The 17,707-nt window shown below is 52.2% G+C and overlaps 1 protein-coding gene across 1 annotated transcript; it reads right to left on the minus strand.

Moving 5' to 3' along the window:
• Positions 1-5,011: 5,011 nt before the first annotated feature.
• TAC4 (tachykinin precursor 4) lies at positions 5,012-11,601 on the minus strand. Its single transcript, XM_063599247.1, has 2 exons — positions 9,078-11,601; positions 5,012-5,311 (listed from the first exon to the last, which is right to left on the minus strand). Exons 1-2 carry the CDS (start codon positions 9,198-9,200, stop codon positions 5,210-5,212), a joined length of 225 nt encoding a protein of 74 aa, XP_063455317.1. The 5' UTR covers positions 9,201-11,601; the 3' UTR covers positions 5,012-5,209.
• Positions 11,602-17,707: the final 6,106 nt, after the last annotated feature.

Raw genomic sequence — 17,707 nt, forward strand, 5'->3', positions numbered from 1 at the left:
CTGTCATATCTTCCATTATTCAATTGCTAATGCCTCCAGAGCATGGACGGAGCCCACCCTCAGTTACCCTCTTTAAAGGTGGGGAAGGCTATCCAAGAGTCCTGGGAACATGGCAGGTGACATGGACTAGGAAGCAGGAGACACAGTCCTGGCTCTGTTATCGGCTCACTGTGTGACTTTGGGCCAGTAGCTTTCCATCTCTGAAAAATGATGACTGACTCCTAGTATTCCTGCCCACACCATGCATGGAGGAACATTCATCTCTATTTGTTATTGAGGTGACTTCCATGGCTATTGAATGGAATGAGTCGAGCAGGTGTTCTTTCAGGGGTGCTAGGGAGGCGAGGGGTCCAGAAGTCTGCAGCTCCGGTGGAAGAGGTTAGGCACTAGGGAAGGCAGACTGGAGCTCAGTGTCTGTGACCTGCCGGGGCGCCCACTGCCCGCTCACTTGAGCTGTGACCTTTCCCCAACCTGATTGATTTACCTACTTTCATGCCTGGTCCCCTGAAACCATTTGGGGACGTGGCCTCTGCTAGAAAGTGAACTGATAACTGCTTATGGTGTTATTCCTCCCAGAGTGATCTGCACTTATTTACAGTTGTTGAAGGCAGAAAATCTCTGAAGACTAAAGGCATGACCCTCTAATGATCAATGATTAGTATAACGATCAACGATTAGAGCTTTGCAAACAGTGAGGGAATGGGGGATGTTCCAAGGTCTGGAAAACTAGGCATCAGTCCCTGTGGTTTCAGCTGGCCCTGAGAGGCAGGGGTGGGGGCAGGGCAGAGTGTACCTGGGTGTGTCATGGGTGGGGAGGGTGCAGCTTCTGGGCCATAGCAATTTCAGTCTTGGGACCACCTCCTTGCACTCGACTGCCTCCCCTGGGGGCCTCCCCATGATGGCTTGTGGGGAGCCTGTCTGTCTAGCTGCCCAGCCCCCATCTTGCAGACTGGCAGCAAAGTGTCTGGCCATTTTCCCATGATGCCCTTGCAACCACCAGCGGCTCTTGCCTACCTTCTGTGGACAGGCTTCTCTTGCCCAGGAGGCCCTGGAACGTGTGTTCCAGCTGATATGCTGGTGGTGGGAGAGAGAAGTGGTAGAGGAGAGAGGCAGCAGAGGTAGGCTGTCTTGGGAACCAGGGAAGGACAAAGGACAGGGCCAGGGCGAGGGCCAGGGCCAGGGCTGGGGCCTTGCAAATGGAATCATTTCTCTGTCATCCCGAGAGGCGAGGAAACACCGTGGACTGATTAATTTATTCACTAGTTCATTCATTGATTCCCTCCTCCCCCTCCTCCATTCTCCCTCTGCTCTCCCTTCACAAACGCCTGGTGGTGCTTCTAACAGGCAGAAACTGCTGGGAACTGGAGATACAGAGGCGACAGCAGACCTGATGCCTGCCTGTTGGGGGGCTTCCAGTCTGGGGACACCAGCCAGCTATGTGACCCAGCAAGAGAGTGTAGTGCAGTGTGCCAGGAACAGGGTCGCACTAGGCCTTGGAGACAAGCTCTGTCTGTGTATGGCAGGCAGTCAGGGAAGGAGAGCTGGTTAGGATGGGGCTAGGAGTCAGGTCAGTGAGGCAGGCCTGAAGGATGCGGTGAGTCGCATTAGGGGACTAGACTTGGTCCTGAGAGCGCTGAGGGAGTGGAGGGTACAGGTTGGTTTCTTTTCTTTTCTTTTCTTTTCTTTCTTTTTTTTTGAATGGAGTCTCGCTCTTGTCGCCCAGCCTGGAATGCAGTGGCGTGATCTCGGCTCACTGCAACCTCTGCCTCCCGGGTTCAAGCGATTCTCCTGCCTCAGCCTCCCGAGTAGCTGGGATGACAGGCACCCGCCACCACACCGGGCTATTTTTTATATTTTTAGTAGAGACAGGGTTTCACCACGTTGGCCAGGCTGGTCTCGAACTCCTGACCTCAGGTGATCCACCTGCCTCGGCTTCCCAAAATGCTGGGATTATAGGCGTGAGCCACCACACCCACCTGGCCAGTTGGTTTATTTTCTTTTGATTTTGTTTTTCGCTTTTCACTGAAAGATTTAAGCAGAGTAGTGGCTTCTTAGATTTGTACTTTTTTTTTTTTTTTTTGAGACAGAGTCTCCCTCTGTCACCCGGGCTGGACTCGGCTCACTGCAACCCCTGCCTCCTGGGTTCAAGTGATTTTCCAGCCTCAGCTTCTGAAGTAGCTGGGACCACAGGCACCTGCCACTACACCGGGCTAATGTTTGCATTTTTAGTTGTATTTTGTATTTTTAGTCGCCATGTTGGCCGGGCTGGTCTCGAACTCCTGACCTCAAGTGATCTGGCTGCCTTGGCCTCCCAAAGTGCTGAGATTACAGGCATGAGCCACGGCCTGGCCCAGATTTGCACTTTTAAGATCATCTGGTGATCTTTAAGCACTCTTATCTCTAGTGGTTGACTTTTTTTTTTTCTAATTCCAGGCTTTAGACCTAAGGTAATTTTGAAACGCTGGTCGAACTAGATCCATCACTGTCTATTCCTATCCCTGCAGCCGCTCCTTAGGACCACCCCTCTTAAGGAAACAACCAGAAAGCCTAGCATGGCCAAACCACACTGGCCCCACCTCTGCACAGCAATGCCAGCCTGGCTTGCCCCTGGCCAGAGCATCTCCCCTCACCCACCTGGTTTGTTTGTGCTGAGGACAACTCAGCCCTCCCTAGGGCGCATGTTGAAGGCAGGTTTGGGCAATACTTACCTTTTTTTCTCCTTGGCTGGATCAGAGGTCTTCCTGGGGGAAGGAGAAGGAATGAGGACTGCGGACTGCACTGCTTCCCTGGGGGCTTGGTGAGGTGGAAAAGGCTCCAGTTCTTTGAGGGTTGGTGCATTGGTGGGTCTTCAGTAGAATTCTAGTCATCCCCAGTTATCCTCTGTGGCAGTAGGAGTGTGCTGGTAGGGGGCAGTGTGGAGTGGCTGGAAGTGCACAGACTTTGGGGTCACTGGCACCTGGTGCCAGCTGGGTGGGCATCCTTGGGAAAAGTGCTTAACCTATCTGAGCCTTAGTTTCCCCGCTTGTGATAAGGGGGATATTATTGTGGAGATTTAATCTTTTTTTTTTTTTTTTTTTGAGAGTCTCACTCTGTCGCCCAGGCTGGAGTGCAGTGGTGCGATCTTGGCTCACTGCAAGCTCCGCCTCCCAGGTTCACGTCATTCTCCTGCCTCAGCCTCCTGAGTAGCTGGGACTACAGGCGCCCGCCACCACGCCCGGCTAATTTTTTTGTATTTTTAGTAGAGATGGGGTTTCACCGCATTAGCCAGGATGGTCTCGATCTCCTGACCTCATGATCTTCCCACCTCAGCCTCATAGTAGGTGCTCAAGAAGTATTTTCTCTGACGTTCCCATCCCCCCATTCTTCATGAGTTGTTGGATTTGGAAAAGAAGTTTGAAATGGGCCGGGCGCGTTGGCTCACACCTGTAATCCCAGCACTTTGGGAGTCCGAGGTGGGCGGATCACGAGGTCAGGAATTCGAGACCAGCCCGGCCAACATAGTGAAACCCCATCTCTACTAAAAACACAAAAAATTAGCCAGGCATGGTGGCTGGTGCCTGTAATCTCAACTACTTGGGAGGCTGAGGCAGGAGAATTGCTTGAACCCAGGAGGCAGAGGTTGTAGTGAGCTGAGATTGCGCCATTGCACTCCAGCCCGGGTGACAGTGTGAGACTCCGTCTCAAAAAAAAAAAGAAGTTTGAAATGGCTCAGTTCAGAACTCATTTTGTAGAAGAGGAAACTAAGGCCAAAAGTGCTTGGTCACAAGTTGGTTTTCTCTATTTTTATATGTGTATTTTTTTTTTTATTACAAAAGCAGTCCTTGAATACATCCACTATTTTGAAAAGGTTTGTACAAGTAAAATTTAAAGTCTCTCTTCCCTTTCTCCGCCTCATCTCCACTTCCTGTCCTTGAAGTAACCACTGTTTACAGTTTGATATTTATCCTTCTAGAACTTTCCCCATGCATTTGCATATCTGTGTGTATGTCATTTTTTAAAAACAAGTAGGCTCCTCTTGAATATTGATCTGTAACATGCTTTTTCCCACTTAACCATGTATCTTGGAGATCTTTCCACATCTTTCTATGGGTCTGCCTCATTCTCTTTAATGGCCACAAGGGTTAAGGATACGCGTAATAGATTTTGACCATTCCCTGATTGATGGTGTTTATGTTATTTCCGAATTCTTGCTATTACAAGCATGTTGGCAGTGAATACCCTCAGGGCTCATGTAGTAACAGCATGTCTGCTTGAGAAGCGAGACTCTGGGTCAGAAAGGTAAGCACATTTCCAACTTGCCTGGATATTGCGAAGGTGTCCTCCAAATAGACAGTGTAAAAGTGCCAGTTTTTTCACACCAAGCCAACACGGAGCATTACCACTTAAAAAATATAATATTGACAATAAGAGAAAACTGCTCTGTGTGCAGAGTATTTTCTCCTGGTCCCCCGAGGACAGGACTCCTGAGTTGAAAGTGCCTTCAGGGAACACAGGTTTAAGTTAGTAATTTTGTTTCAGCCAAAGAAAATTGACTAGAAAGCTTGGCTTGTGGCTTTGCCCACATCCAGACTGGTCTCTAGCTTCACTGCCACTCCCCAGAGTCACCCAGAGCATGGAAGGCACCACTCAGGGTGCAGAGCCTGTGCCCCCACCCTTCAGGTGACCGTGTTCCCCATTGTTGGGAACAGCCTTGTTTACACTTGTTGCCTGGCGTAATTACTAACACTCCCCAAAGTGTCCTGGTTGCATGCTAATTTCTTTTTTTGAGATGGAGTCTCACTTTGTCGCCCAGGCTGGAGTGTAGTGGCATGATCTTGGCTCACTGCAACCTCTGCCTCCCAGGTTCAAGCGATTCTACTGCCTCAGCCTCCTGAGTAGCTGGGATTACAGGCACGTGCCACCATGTCTGTCTAATTTTTGTATTTTTAATAGAGATGGGGTTTCACCATGTTGGTCAGGCTGGTCTCAAACTCCTGACCTTAAGTGATGTACCCACCTCGGCCTGCCAAAGTGCTGGGATTACAGACATGAGCCACTGCCCCCCAGCCTGGATGATAATTCCTATGGACAGTCTGTGCCACCCCATCTCATGAGCGACCCCTACTGGACTGGAGTACCTGACCCCAGTTACTGGGCTTTGACTTAGGGCCTCTGCTTTATGTTGCAGAACCCACTCAGAACCCCTGCTTGCTGGGCTCCATTGTCATTGTCACTCACGTCCCACTCGCTTCCCCATCAGCCCAAAGAACTGGCTTGCCTTGCCCATCTTCACCTCCTGCAGCTGGAGCTGAATGCTGGGGCCAGCGCCTTCCTGAAGAAGCAGAGAGTTAGTGTTAGAGTTGGGAGGTTGTCCAGCAGACGGGGAGGCCAGCCTGGGCAATGGCAATCTCAGGAGTGACAGCTGGTGGTCAGCAGAGACTCGCTGTGCACTGGCACTGGGCACTTCTGCATATTTTACACAGTACTGCACATCCTCGTAATAATAGCTAACATTTCACCTACTATGTTCTGAGCACGTTGATCTAGTAACTAATTTAAACCTCACCAAAACACCAGGAAAACAGTACCCTAAGTACTGTTACTGTCATTTTACACATGAAAACACCGAGACACAGGTTAAAGAATTGTTCAGCTGGGCGCAGTGGCTCACACCTGTAATCCCAGCACTCTGGGAGGCCGAGATGGGTGGGTCGCTTGAGGTCAGGAGTTCGAGACCAGCCTGGCCAACATGGTGAAACCCTGTCTCTAATAAAAATACAAAAATTAGCTGGGCATGGTGGTAGACACCTGTAATCCCAGCTACTCAGGAGGCTGAGGCAGGAGAATTGCTTGAACCTGGGAGGCAGAGGCTGCAGTGAGCCAAGATCCTGCCCCTGCACTCCAGCCTAGGTGACAGAGCAAGACTCCATTTCAAAAAGAAAGAATTGTCCAAGGTCACCCAGCTGGGAAGTGAGAGGTGGAACCAGAAGTTGAACTCAGGCTCAAAGGCTGGTCTGAAACACTGCAGTCATAATCTCATTTAATCTTCACAACCACCATAACTAGTAGAAACTATGATTTCCCCCGGCCCCCACATTTTACAGATGGAGAAACTGAGATGTAAGGAGGTTAAGTGACTTGTCCAAGGTCACACAGGAAGAGGCTGAGCCAAGATTCAAAGTCTGACTTCACAGTACTGGTTCTGCTCTATCTTGGGAAGTGTCTCCAACATAGATGAGGAGAGGGCAGCCAGTGAACTCACGGTGGGTCCCCAGGAGGCAAGGCAGGACTGCTTCCCCTCCTTATCCCCACTCACCTCTCTTCCCCAGGCACTTCCCCCATTGTCCCAGATTTTCCTTGCCTTAGAGCCTGGGCCTCCCGGAAGGAAGTGGCATGTGGTCTGGGGGTGGAGGCTATTACCCTGGGCAAAGACATTTTAATCGTTGTGCTGATGGCATCCTCAACCAAGGACTGTGGATTGACATTCTCATTCTTCCATTAGCCTCTGTGACCTTGGCCAAAGCCTTCTCCCTCTGTGACCTTGGCCAAAGCCTTCTCCCTCTCTGACCTTAACCTGAACTTCTGAACTGGGGCTTGCTCAGTTCTGCTGAAAGGGAGAGTCGCTCCCTAGTTGAGAGAGTGACAGTGGGTAACATTCATTAGACTGTCTTCACATGTCTGTATCCCCAGCTCCTGGCACTGAGCCTTGCACACATAGGAGCCCAGCACACATGGGACACAGAATGCCGAATGAGGAGTCCTTTCTCTGAGAGTCTGGGAATAGGGAGGGGGCTGGGGAGTCCCCTTTTCCAGGAAAGCTAAAGATAGACAAACAGAGCCCTAGAGTAATGCGAGCCACCTGCCAGGAGCTGGGAGCTGGGCTTGGATCAGAGGCTCTTTCTTCCATCCCCAGTTTCCCTAGGGGTAGCGCTGGAGCTCCTGGGACCAGCAGGAACCTGGCTAGGGACCACATAAACCCTCTTGTCTCTCACAACTTGTGTTGTGGCACCTTTCAGGATCAGGAATGGATTGTTTTCTAAGCCTTGGACTAATTCACTCACTTCCCATCTGCTTCCTTCCCACCCCACCAGGACGTCAGTGGCTGGGGCAGCTATCTTGAGCTGGAGTCACCCAGCCTGGCCAAGAACTGGAAAAGTCTCTTTGGAGATTTGGACCCATTTCTGAAAAGCTCATGAAAACCACTTTGCCTTGGTAAGAGGCAGCCTTCAGGTGCAAGCTGGAGAGAATGGCCACTTATGAATTCAATAGGACTGACCTTTCTCCCCCACTGGATTTCTGTGCCTGGTGGGGGGGCATTCGGAGACATTGGTTTCCCATTCACTCCGACAGGACTCCTGCCCCCAGCCAGAGCCCTCCATATCCATTTAACCCAAATCCCCAACTCCAGGGATGACTACAGGTTGGGGGAGCCCCGAGAGCAAGGGAGGTAAGTGATGCAATCATGCCCCATTCCTGTTACCTCATTTTTTTTTTTTTTTTTTTGAGACAGGGTCTCGCTCTGTTGCCCAGGTTGGAGTGCAGCAGCACAAGCATGACTCACTGCAGCCTCAACTTCCTGGGCCCCAGTGATCCTCCCGCCTTAGCCTTTTGAGTAGCTGGGGCCACAGATGTGCATCATCATGCCTGGCAAATTTTGTTTATGTTTTGTAGAGATGGGGTCTTTCTATGTTGCCCAGGCTGATCTTGAACTCCTGGCCTCCAGCAGTCCTTCTGCTTCTGCCTCCCAAAGTGCTGGGATTACAGGCATGAGACTCCACAGCCGGCCGTCACTTATATTATGCTTAGCATCCCACAGCATTTGTAAGTTCTTCCTGACTTCTAACCCAGTCTCTCCTCCCATATTCCAAGCCCTGTATTTTGGGAAGCAGAGGGATGTGATATTAAAGGAGAGTGAAAGGAGAGTAAGGATTAGACCCAGCTGCAGGATGAGGTGCTTTTGGGAAACAGTCCAGCAGCACTAGTTGAAGTTTTTAACGTTTCCCATGGGGCTGCGTAGTGAGGCCCCATCACCCAGCAAGGCTTCTGTCTCTAGACCAGGTACCCTGATGTTTGGCACTGACTCTATAAAGCATATCAAAGCTGGAGAAAAGCCTTGGGGGGTCACTTCCCTCCTCCATTTTGCAGGTGAGGAAACTGATGTCCAGAAAGAAGCAGGCATCAGTGGAGACACTCCTAGCCCTGCTGCCCTCTCCTCACTGCACACACTTCCAGGTTCAGACAAACCGGAAAGGAAACCCACCATGCAGGACTGTCCATGTGATGGCTCTTCCCGTGGCTCCATTTCTAAGCGCCTCCGAGGACCTCACCATGGCCCAGGACCACAAGCCAAGGCCACCCCAGTGTCCTTACCATCCTGGGAATGGGAGGAGCCAGTCCCAGCCTTGTCCTGTCTGCCCCCCTGGAAGCCTTCCCTGAGCACTGGCCTCTTATTTACCCGTCTTTGTCTCTGGCTTGTTGGTCTCTGTCCCTTGTCTGATTAGGGAACGCCTGAGGTCAGGATCTTTGCCTCCCCAATCAGATTGTCAGGCAGGAGTGGGGGTAGTGCAGATGCTGGGTCATTTCTACATGTGAGACCAAATAGTGGTCCTGTTTAAGTTGATCCCCTTGAAAGAAAATTCTGGAAAAGCTCCTCAGATGCACAGATACACAGAATCAGACCTTGGGCAAAGTGTGTAGTTGTGCTTTTGAAGCTGTGCAACCTTGGACAAACTACTTGACTTCTCTGTGCCTCAGTTTCCTTATCTGTGAAATGAGGGGTAGTCATGATACCTTCCCCATGAGGTTGATGGGAGGATTGAGTTAATATTTATAAAGCATTTCAGACAGTGCCAGAGATATACCGTGTGTTAAATAAGTATTTCTTACACACACACACACACACACACACACACACACACACACACACACACTTCGGAGGTCTGCCAGGCCAGGGCTCATAGCCTTGAATCTACCCACGGTAGAGAGTCAGACAACTTGCCTTGCAGGCTGCCTGCTCTCCCAGCAGCCATGCAGGGGATCTTCTGCCTCTGCACTGCCGATTATCCCCTGCCCTCGTCAGAGCCTCTCCCCAAAAGTACCTCCAAGGCCACAATTACCCAGGTCTCTGCTTCAGTGCTGAGTGTCTGTTCCTCTCCACCATCACCTGCCACAGTGCACACGGACAGCTCCATCAGGAGAAGCAGGGCGAGGCAGGGCAGCATGGTGAGCCTGCACTGTCCTGGAACCTCTGGGAGCCCCTCTCAGCTTGAAGACGCCTCCTGCAGGCTTTGGTTTGCTCTTTGGCTCCTTGAGTGTAGATAGGGGAAACTCCCCCTGTTTTCTGGTCCTTCCAGCTGTTCCTGATTCCTTCCTTCAGCTTAACTGATCCCCAGGCCAGTTTCTGTGACTCCCCTCCCTCCCTGGCTGGACAGGCCAATGATATTAGGAGCTGCTCAGGAGGAGGGATCAGACGTCTTCCACTGCTGCCCCCTAACATTTGATCCCAGGGCTTAACACTCTGATGCAACACCTGCCTCACCTTTGGCTGTTTCCCTGGTGGCAGGTGCACAGTGGGGCAGTGTGTGGGACCAGGAGCTTGCAGCTTCCAGGCTGGAAAACCTGAGGGGACCTTCTCATCTTAGAAATAAGGGAGGGGGCCATATGCCTTCTCCCTACCTGGTGCTCTGCTCCCCTGTACAGAGAGGCCTCTCCCTGGAAATTAGCAGTATTCCCTTTCTGTCTCCTCTTCCTGTCTTTGAGCCCCCTCCTCTCCAGCATTCTCCTCCATCAATAGTCCCTGTGTGTGCAAAAGAACACATGTCTTCCTCTAAGAGAAATAACACATTGCTTAAAGAAATGAGGCTCCTCACGAGTGGGAATTGGGATTTGCCAGAAAAATGGCTGCAGGTTTCAAGCGTCATTGGCTGTAAGTGATCTTTCCCCTGTTGTCAAAGTGATGTTTCTAAATCCCTAAACTGACTTGTCTGTCCTGCTTACAACCTTTCAGTGTCTTCCCACTGCCCTTGAGTGAATTCAAGCTCCCTAGTGTGGCATTCATGGTCCTTCATTTAGTTCTTCCCTCTCGCCTATCCACCCAGATCCATTCATCCATCTATCCACTCATCGGTCTAGAACAAGGGCTCTGTGGTCACAGAGGCCTGGATTCCAAATAGTTGTGTGACTTTAGGCACATTACTTAACTCTTCTCGAGAATCCTTGTCTGTAAAACAGGATTAATAATAGCACTTGTTACCAAAGTTTGAGGATGAAATGAGAGAATGCCCTGGAGCACTTAGCATAAAGCGTGATGGTCAATATTTACCACCTGCTGACTTTTTTTTTTTTTTTTTTTTTTTTGAGACGGAGTCTGGCTCTGTTGCCCAGGCTGGAGTGCAGTGGCGCGATCTCAGCTCACTGCAGCCTCTGCCTCCTGGGTTCAAGCAATCCTCCTGCCTCAGCCCCTGAGTAGTTGGGATTACAGGCGCCCACCACCACATCTGGTTAATTTCTGTATTTTAGTAGAGACAGGGTTTCATCATGTTGGTCAGGCTGGTCTTCAACTGCCAACCTCAGGTGATCTGCCTGCCTCGGCCTCCCAAAGTGCTGGGATTACAGGCATGTGCCACCGCACCTGGCTTGACCATTATTACTGTTACTGTTATCGGCATTGGGTGAGGCAGTGGGTAGTAGAAGATGAGTAAGACATTGATCCTGTAGCATATCACAGTTCAGGCATGGAGACCTCTGGTTGGCAGATAAGCTACGTTTGGTTTGACATGTGACAGCGTAGCGGTGGGAGCAAGGGAAAGGCACGTGCTCCTTCCCAGTCCACCCCTACCCCTGTTCCAGGACAGGCTGTTGCCTCTGCTGGACCTCCCTTTCCGCCTGGTGAATTCCCATTCATTCTTAAAGATCCAGCTTAATACTCGCCTCTTCCATAGAATTCTTCTCTCTCTATTCCTGTCTCTAGCAAGAAGTAATTGGCTCCTTTTGCCAACATCTGCCACTTGGATCTCTATGGCATCCCACGGGCCTTTATGTGAAGTTGTGCAGGTTGTGTCCTGCACAAGGCTGGCTGCGGAGGGGGCCAGTGGAGGTGAAACGCATCCCCAGCTCTGCTCACTGATCTGTGCAGCCTAGCTCGGGGTGTTCACCCCTGGAAGAAGCAGCTTGGCTCCAGTTCTCCCAAAAGGGACAGCTGGGCTGAGGGCATCTCTGCTAGTCAGCCATGTGGTTGTTGACTTTGCCATGAGCTCTCTGAGAGTAGGGCTGTGACAGATGTGTGCGTGGCATACGGTAGGTCCTTAAGAAACCTGCACTCACCCTGAATCCAGGCCAGCCAAGTCAGAGATGATTAAGGGTAAGTATGGAGTGTTTGAGGGAGGACTACCCCCTCCCCCCACCCAATTTCGGGAATCTTTTTGGTGGGTTCTAAACTGGAAGGCTTCAGAATCCCCAAATTTGCTAAAATGCAGCTTCCCCAGCTTAACCTAATTCCCAGGCAGCCAGTCCTGGCTTGTGGGTTGCTCCCAACTCTGCAGGGAGGCAGTCCCCCAGCCTCCCACTGAGCTCCCCCAAGCGCAGGACACCTAAAGCCTCACACTCCATTTGGGGTTTTCCATTGTCATTAACAGGTTCTTCCTTAGAGGAAACAAAATGTTGCCTTTCATCCTCTTGGTTTCACAGGTGTGGAAACTGAGGCAGGCCGGGCTTGCTGTAGGATACACTGAGAATTCATTGGCCGACTGGCTTGGACCCCCCAGCCAGCTCTTTCCCACCTTCCAGTGGGGTCTTACCCACAGGGTTTCAGGCAGAATCACAGCCTGGGCCTCTAGACAGGGGAGATAGCCTTCCATTCTCCCGATGCAGATGGGGTGACCTTAGTCTCTACTGAGTGTCTGAGCCTTAGTTTTCTCCATCTGCAAATTGACGCTGACCCTCCTAGTGTGTAGTAAAGATTTCATGAATTCCTGCCGGTAAAGCGTTCAGCAGAGTCCCTGACACACAGCACGCGCTCAGTTAACCCTAACTTAATTGCTGTGATGATGAGGAGGAGGATGATTTTATTCCTTCTAAGGAGCGCTGGTCTCCTGGCCCCCTCTCAGTCTCCCGACCTCGCCAGTGCCAGAGCCATCCTGCATGATCCCGACCTCGTCAGCGCCAGAGCCGTCCTGCATGAGGCAGGATGTGGTGGGCGCACAGCAGGGACGAGGCGGGGGGCACGGGGCAGAAAGGAGAGGGCGACGGGAAGAAGGCAGAGAAAACCCAAAAGGTCCGGAAGGCTGGGAGGGAGGCAGGGCACAGGCTGGAAACCGCGGCTATTTGCAGCGTCGCCCTCGGGCTGCGGTCAGGCTGGCGCTGGCAGTCCTGGCGGCCGAGCCCGCCGCCCCTCCCGGTGCCCTCGGCCACCCGGGCACGGCCCTGGCCGGTGCGTCCAGCTCCGCCCGGTCCCCGCGGCCCCGGGGGCGGGTGGGCTGCGGCGCTGCCGCCAGAGGAGGGACCCGGCCGATCCGGGGTGGGCTGGGGCAGGGCCGTGCGCAAGTCGGGGTGCGACCCCCAGGTGAGCCGGGCTGGGGGCGGCGTGCGACCCCCGGCGGGGTATGTCTCGGCGGTGGCGCCCCCGCGGGAGCCGGGCCGGGGGCGGGTCGCGGCCGCGGCGAGGCTCCCAGGGCGCCGGGTGGGCGCAGGATTGCTAAACGCTGCGGTTTGGCTAAGATTGCGGAGCCGAGAAGAGAAAGGGCGCAGGAGGGAGGGATTTAAAACAAAACTAAAAGGAGGGGGGAAGCAGAGGGAAACGTGAGATGAGGGCGGATGCGGGCAGGAAGCTGACATTTCCTGAACGCCTCCTCCAGCCAAAGTCGGTGCGTGATGGGCCCATTTTACAGGCCGGCGCTGGGAGAAGGCCTCCAGCCATTAAGGGGCAGAGGCGGGATTCGAACCTAGACCTATCTGCTGCTCGCGGGCTCTTTCATCTTGACTGAGGAGCGCGAACCCGAGGGAGTGGGGCGTGGGGCTGGGAGGCGAGGCGAAAGGGAGAGGGCTCGGTGGGGGGTCATGACTGCCTGGTGGGGACCCTGGGGACAGGGGCAGCCGCAGGTTGACGATCTGGGTTCCTTCACCGACCACGCACGAAGGGTGGGCGGAGGTCTGCTTCAGTCTTTCCCGCGCCCCTCCAGCGCCCCCACGTGGAAACTTCTGACCACCTCGTTTCCCCTCCCAGAGCGCCGGCGTGGCGAGATCCAGGCTGGGCTGGAGCTGGGTCCTGGACTTGGAAAGGCCTGTCCCTGGATAGAGGAACAGGAGATAAAGCAGGGGCAGGGCTGCCACGGGCAGGGGGCCTGGGTGTCCTCGGGCACGTAGTGCGGCCCTTCTAGTGGCGGGGAGGGTGGTGGGTAAAGGTAGCCAGGAGTGCTTGACTGGGACTTTGCACCCTGCGCTTGGCCCTCTCCCGCTGTGATGGTTTAAGACTTCGGAAAAAACAACTCTTGCCCCAAGTCTTTGAGGTTCCTTTCATGCATTCACTCACTGATTCTGGATTTACTGAACACCTTTAAATGAGAGTTGCATGCGAACCCAGTTGAAAGAAACAGAGGGCTGGGCACAGTGGCTCACTGTCTGTAATCCCAGCTGTGGTGGGAGGATCACTTGAACCTGGGAGGTGGAGGTTGCAGTGAACAGAAATTGTGCCACTGCACTCTAGCCTGGGTGACAGAGTGAGACCCCATTTCGAAAGAGAGAGAGAGGAAGGAAGGGAGGGAGGGAGGGAGAAAGAAAAAAGAAACAGACAGGCATCACAATTTTAACACGGGGATGAGGTGGGGCACACGGGGAAGAAAGGAGAGGGTGACAGGAAGAAGGCAGAGAAAACTCCAAAGGTCTGGAAGGCTGGGAGGGAGGCAGGACACGGGCTGGAAACCGCGGCTATTTCCGCAGTGTGGAAAGTGCCATGGCAGGGCACTTGGGGGAAAAGGAGGAACCCAGGACTCCCTTTACCTCATTGATAATGCGGGTGTGCTCAGACACTTGTCCTAGACAGAACACTTAGGGTTTGGAAAAGCGGATCTCTAGGTCCACAGTGTAGATGGAGCAAACAGAGCCCTTGCCCTCTGTGCCCAGAGGTTGTGTGGGCAGATGCCTTTGCCCATATTTGTGGCAGGCGGTTTGGCCCAAGCCTGCTTTGGTCTTGGCATTTCTAGCCCCTCAGTTATGCCCCGTGTGTCTCTGAAAGGGCCTGAAGGTATTGCCCAGTTTCAGAAAGAAATTCTCACCACTAGCGGAACAGAGTTCTGTTTTGTTTTTGCTGTTTTGAGTCTTGCTCTGTTGCCCAAACTGGAGTGCAGTGGTGCGATCTTGGCTCACTGCAACCTCTGTCTCCCAGGTTCAAGCAATTCTCCTGCCTTGGCTTCCTGAGTAGCTGGGAAAACAGGCGTGAGCCACCAAGCCCGCCAATTTTTTTGTATTTTTAATAGAGACAGGTTTCACCATGTCGGCCAGGCTGGTCTGGAACTCCTGACCTCAAGTGATCTGCCCGCCTTGGCCTCCCAAAGTGCTGGGATTACAGGTGTGAACCACCGTGCCCGGCCTATTTCTTAGACAAGGTTGAGCATACAAGGACCTTAAAGGTAGATTTCAGAAGCAGAGGGAGCCAGGCTGAGGGAGGCTGGTGAAGCCCCTCTGTTGGGGCATGTGGGGTCTTCTCCTGACCCTGGCCTCAAATGTGGCCCTGAAGAAGTCTCCCTCCAGAGTGCGTATTCCTCCCGGAAGCCTGTGTGCTATCAAGTCACCAGCGTCTGACCCCATTAGTGAGAGAAGAGAAGCTTATGATTAACATCAACCTTTTCTTCCTGGATCTTGGTTAGCAAGTGCGAGAGAAAAGTGAACAGCTAATTGCAAATGTAATTATAATGCACTGTCCTCTGTCTACCACGTGGAGCCTCCAGACCCCAGTGTCTGCAGAACGGTTTGTTTCTCATATCGGGGAGGACTCTGGAGCCAGCCACATGGAGACAGCACCCATGGGTTGGGGACTTGGCTGGCAGGGACTTGGTATGAGGGGCGCACGGAGCTGCCCTTTTGGGATTGACTCTCCATCCTGCTCTCTGTGGCTGGACCAGAACCCCTGAGCTGATGGAGCTGGGGGCAGCAGCTGTGGGGGATGAGAGGCTGCCCAGTGTGTCTGTGGTCTGGGAGAGCGGGGGTTAGTCTTGGGGTGGGGAGGGAAGAACCCCGGTCCCTTTCTGGCCTCATGTGTGAGCACTCAATCAGGGAGCAGAGATGGCTAGAGAAGGCAAGTAAATGATTCTCTAAGTCCTTAGGGTTGACTTCCCAGGAAGTGTCCAGGTCTGGAGTTGGGACCCTAGGCTCTGTGGTCTTGGCTGGGCTGGCTCCCCATTCCTGCAGTTCTGCCCCTGCAGATGGAAACAGCTGGAAAGTTTTAGGGCACAGTTGCCCTGTGCTTCGCACTAGATGTGGGGCCTTTAAAGAACTTCCCTTTAGGGGCTGTACGATCTTCATGTCTTGGTACTTTCCCTCCACTTGTCTGCAGACTCCTCTTCTCCCTCCACTATTTCCTTGTTTTGCCTTCAGCTCTGAGTGACACTAGGCATGACCTTTCTTCTCTTTGAGACTCATCTGTAAAATGGAAAGTTTGTTGAATAGGAAGATCTGAGATTCTAAGTGAGGTGGATTGGAGATATCATTTGGAGTAAGTATATATCTCGGACGGGCAGAGAGGGAGAGAGGGAGGGGGCAGAGGAGAGGAATAGTCTGAGTGCCACCTTTATGGTTAAGTAAACCATCATAGACAGGGATGCCCTATACAGTTGTGCAGGTTGAGCACTGCCCAGAGGTGCCTGGCTGAGGCAGATCATGGAGGCTGAAATTCAGCCCTGCTCATTTCACCAAACCAACCGCTTGGGCCTCACCTGCACCATTCAAGGAAGGGCTGCCTTTTCCCGTTTCACACAGATGTGCCTTATGGGCTAGCACAGGCCCTGATAAAGCCAGACTGGGGGGACAGATGATGAAATATTAGAGCAGAAATCCAAAGGGGATGATGGAACTTATCTTGTCCCCAAATAGGCATCCTTTGACCCCTAATTAAAATGCCTGTGCCAAGCATGGGGAAATAAGAACAAGACATGTCACAGCCCCAGAAAGCTTACACAGGGCAGGGGGAGAGAGGCATGTGACTGGAGACAAAGCACAATAGTACCATTGCTTTAAGCATGGCAATCATATTTATTTGAGTGTCAAATCAGGACATAGTGTACATTGTATGAGCACACATACAGGGCTCACAAAAAGGGGTTTTTGACTTTAGGAGTTTTCTGGTCAACCTGAGCATGAGTCTGGAGGAGTTATAGCAGAGTTTTGTACAGAGCATGGATGCATCGAGGGGAAACTTTGCTGGGAGAGTCAGGAAAAGTTCTCAGAGGAGATATTGAATGGTGGATGCCAGTTTGCCGAGTGATGATAGCGAAGGGTGTCTAGGCAGCGGGAACAGCACAAAAAGGTACTGAGGCTTGAAAGAAGACAGTTCTCACTGGGTTTAAGTTCAATGAGAGCCTGTACAGGCTGTCTGGGAAATGGGGAGCCTCGAATGCAATGCTGGGGAGCTTGGATTTTATCCAGGCGGATAAAATCCCTAGGGATTTTTATTTCTCTTAAGGGCTCTTAAACTCTCCTCTCCTCAAAGAGGTGATGAGGAGGAGGGAATGGAGATGGGGAGGGGCTGGAGGCAGGGAAGCCTTTTAGGAGGAAGTCATTGTGATAGTCCAGGGAAGAAATGGGTCGGCCTCGAAGGCAGACCTGGGGCTGGGGAGAAGAGGGCTGGGGCCAGTGACATTGCAGAAGGCATCAGGCACCAGTAGATCTGAGACCTGGAGGGAAGGAGGATTGGGAGCAGGAAGAGGAAGGAGAGCGGGCTCGGGGTGGGGGCGGGTGGGCTGTGAGTGTCCGTTTGGACAATTTGATGGGAGATGCTGGAGATGCTGGAGCTCCAGGGGCAAAGCCATGGAGCTTTAAGGAACTCAGTGTTTGGGGGTGGTGAAGCTAGAGGAGACCAGGAAAACCCTGCAAAATCAACAATAACAGGCTGACATGGAGACCTAGGTAGGCTATGGCAAGGGGGTGGGATGGGAGAGACTGAGAAGGAGAATTAGAAGGGCAGGTGCATCAGGAGAGAGAAGAGGTGTGGACACCAAGGAGAGTGACATTTGCAAAGATACAGACGCATATGTACAGACATGTACATGTTCACACCTGATAAGGGCAGGAAGCATACACTTCTGAGATGAGCTGAAGTAACATCATCCATTTGATATGCTGTATTATTTGAATATTTTACAGTGAAAATATGTGCATGTATTACTTGCAGCATTAAAAAGCAATTGAAGGCCCAGTGTGGTGGCTCATACCTGTAATCCCAGCATTTTGGGAGGCCAAGGCAGAAAGATTGCCTGAGTCCAGGAGTTTAAGACCAGCCTGGGCACAAATCAAGACCCTATCTCTATGAAAAATAAAAAATAAAAAATTAGCTAGGTGTGGTGATGTGTGCCTGTAATCCCAGCCACTCAGAGGGTAAGGTGGGAGTCAAGGCTGCAGTGAGCAGTGGTTGTGCCACTGTACTTCAGTCTGGGTGACAAAGCAAGACCTTGTCTCCAAACAAACAAACGAAAACAACAAACCACAATTGAAAACAGATAAAAAGTAATCAAAATGTCCATTA

The sequence above is a fragment of the Pan paniscus genome, chromosome 19 (genome assembly GCF_029289425.2).
Source record: "Pan paniscus chromosome 19, NHGRI_mPanPan1-v2.0_pri, whole genome shotgun sequence".
NCBI lineage: Eukaryota > Metazoa > Chordata > Mammalia > Primates > Hominidae > Pan > Pan paniscus.

Bases quoted from the DNA above. Each gene is read 5' to 3' on its own strand.
- TAC4 (XM_063599247.1), bottom strand. From the start codon at position 9,200: ATGCTGCCCTGCCTCGCCCTGCTTCTCCTGATGGAGCTGTCCGTGTGC. The intron at 5,312-9,077 runs GTACTTTTGGGG...CTGCTTCTTCAG, and splicing joins GGGTAATTGTGGCCTTGGAG to GAAGGCGCTGGCCCCAGCAT.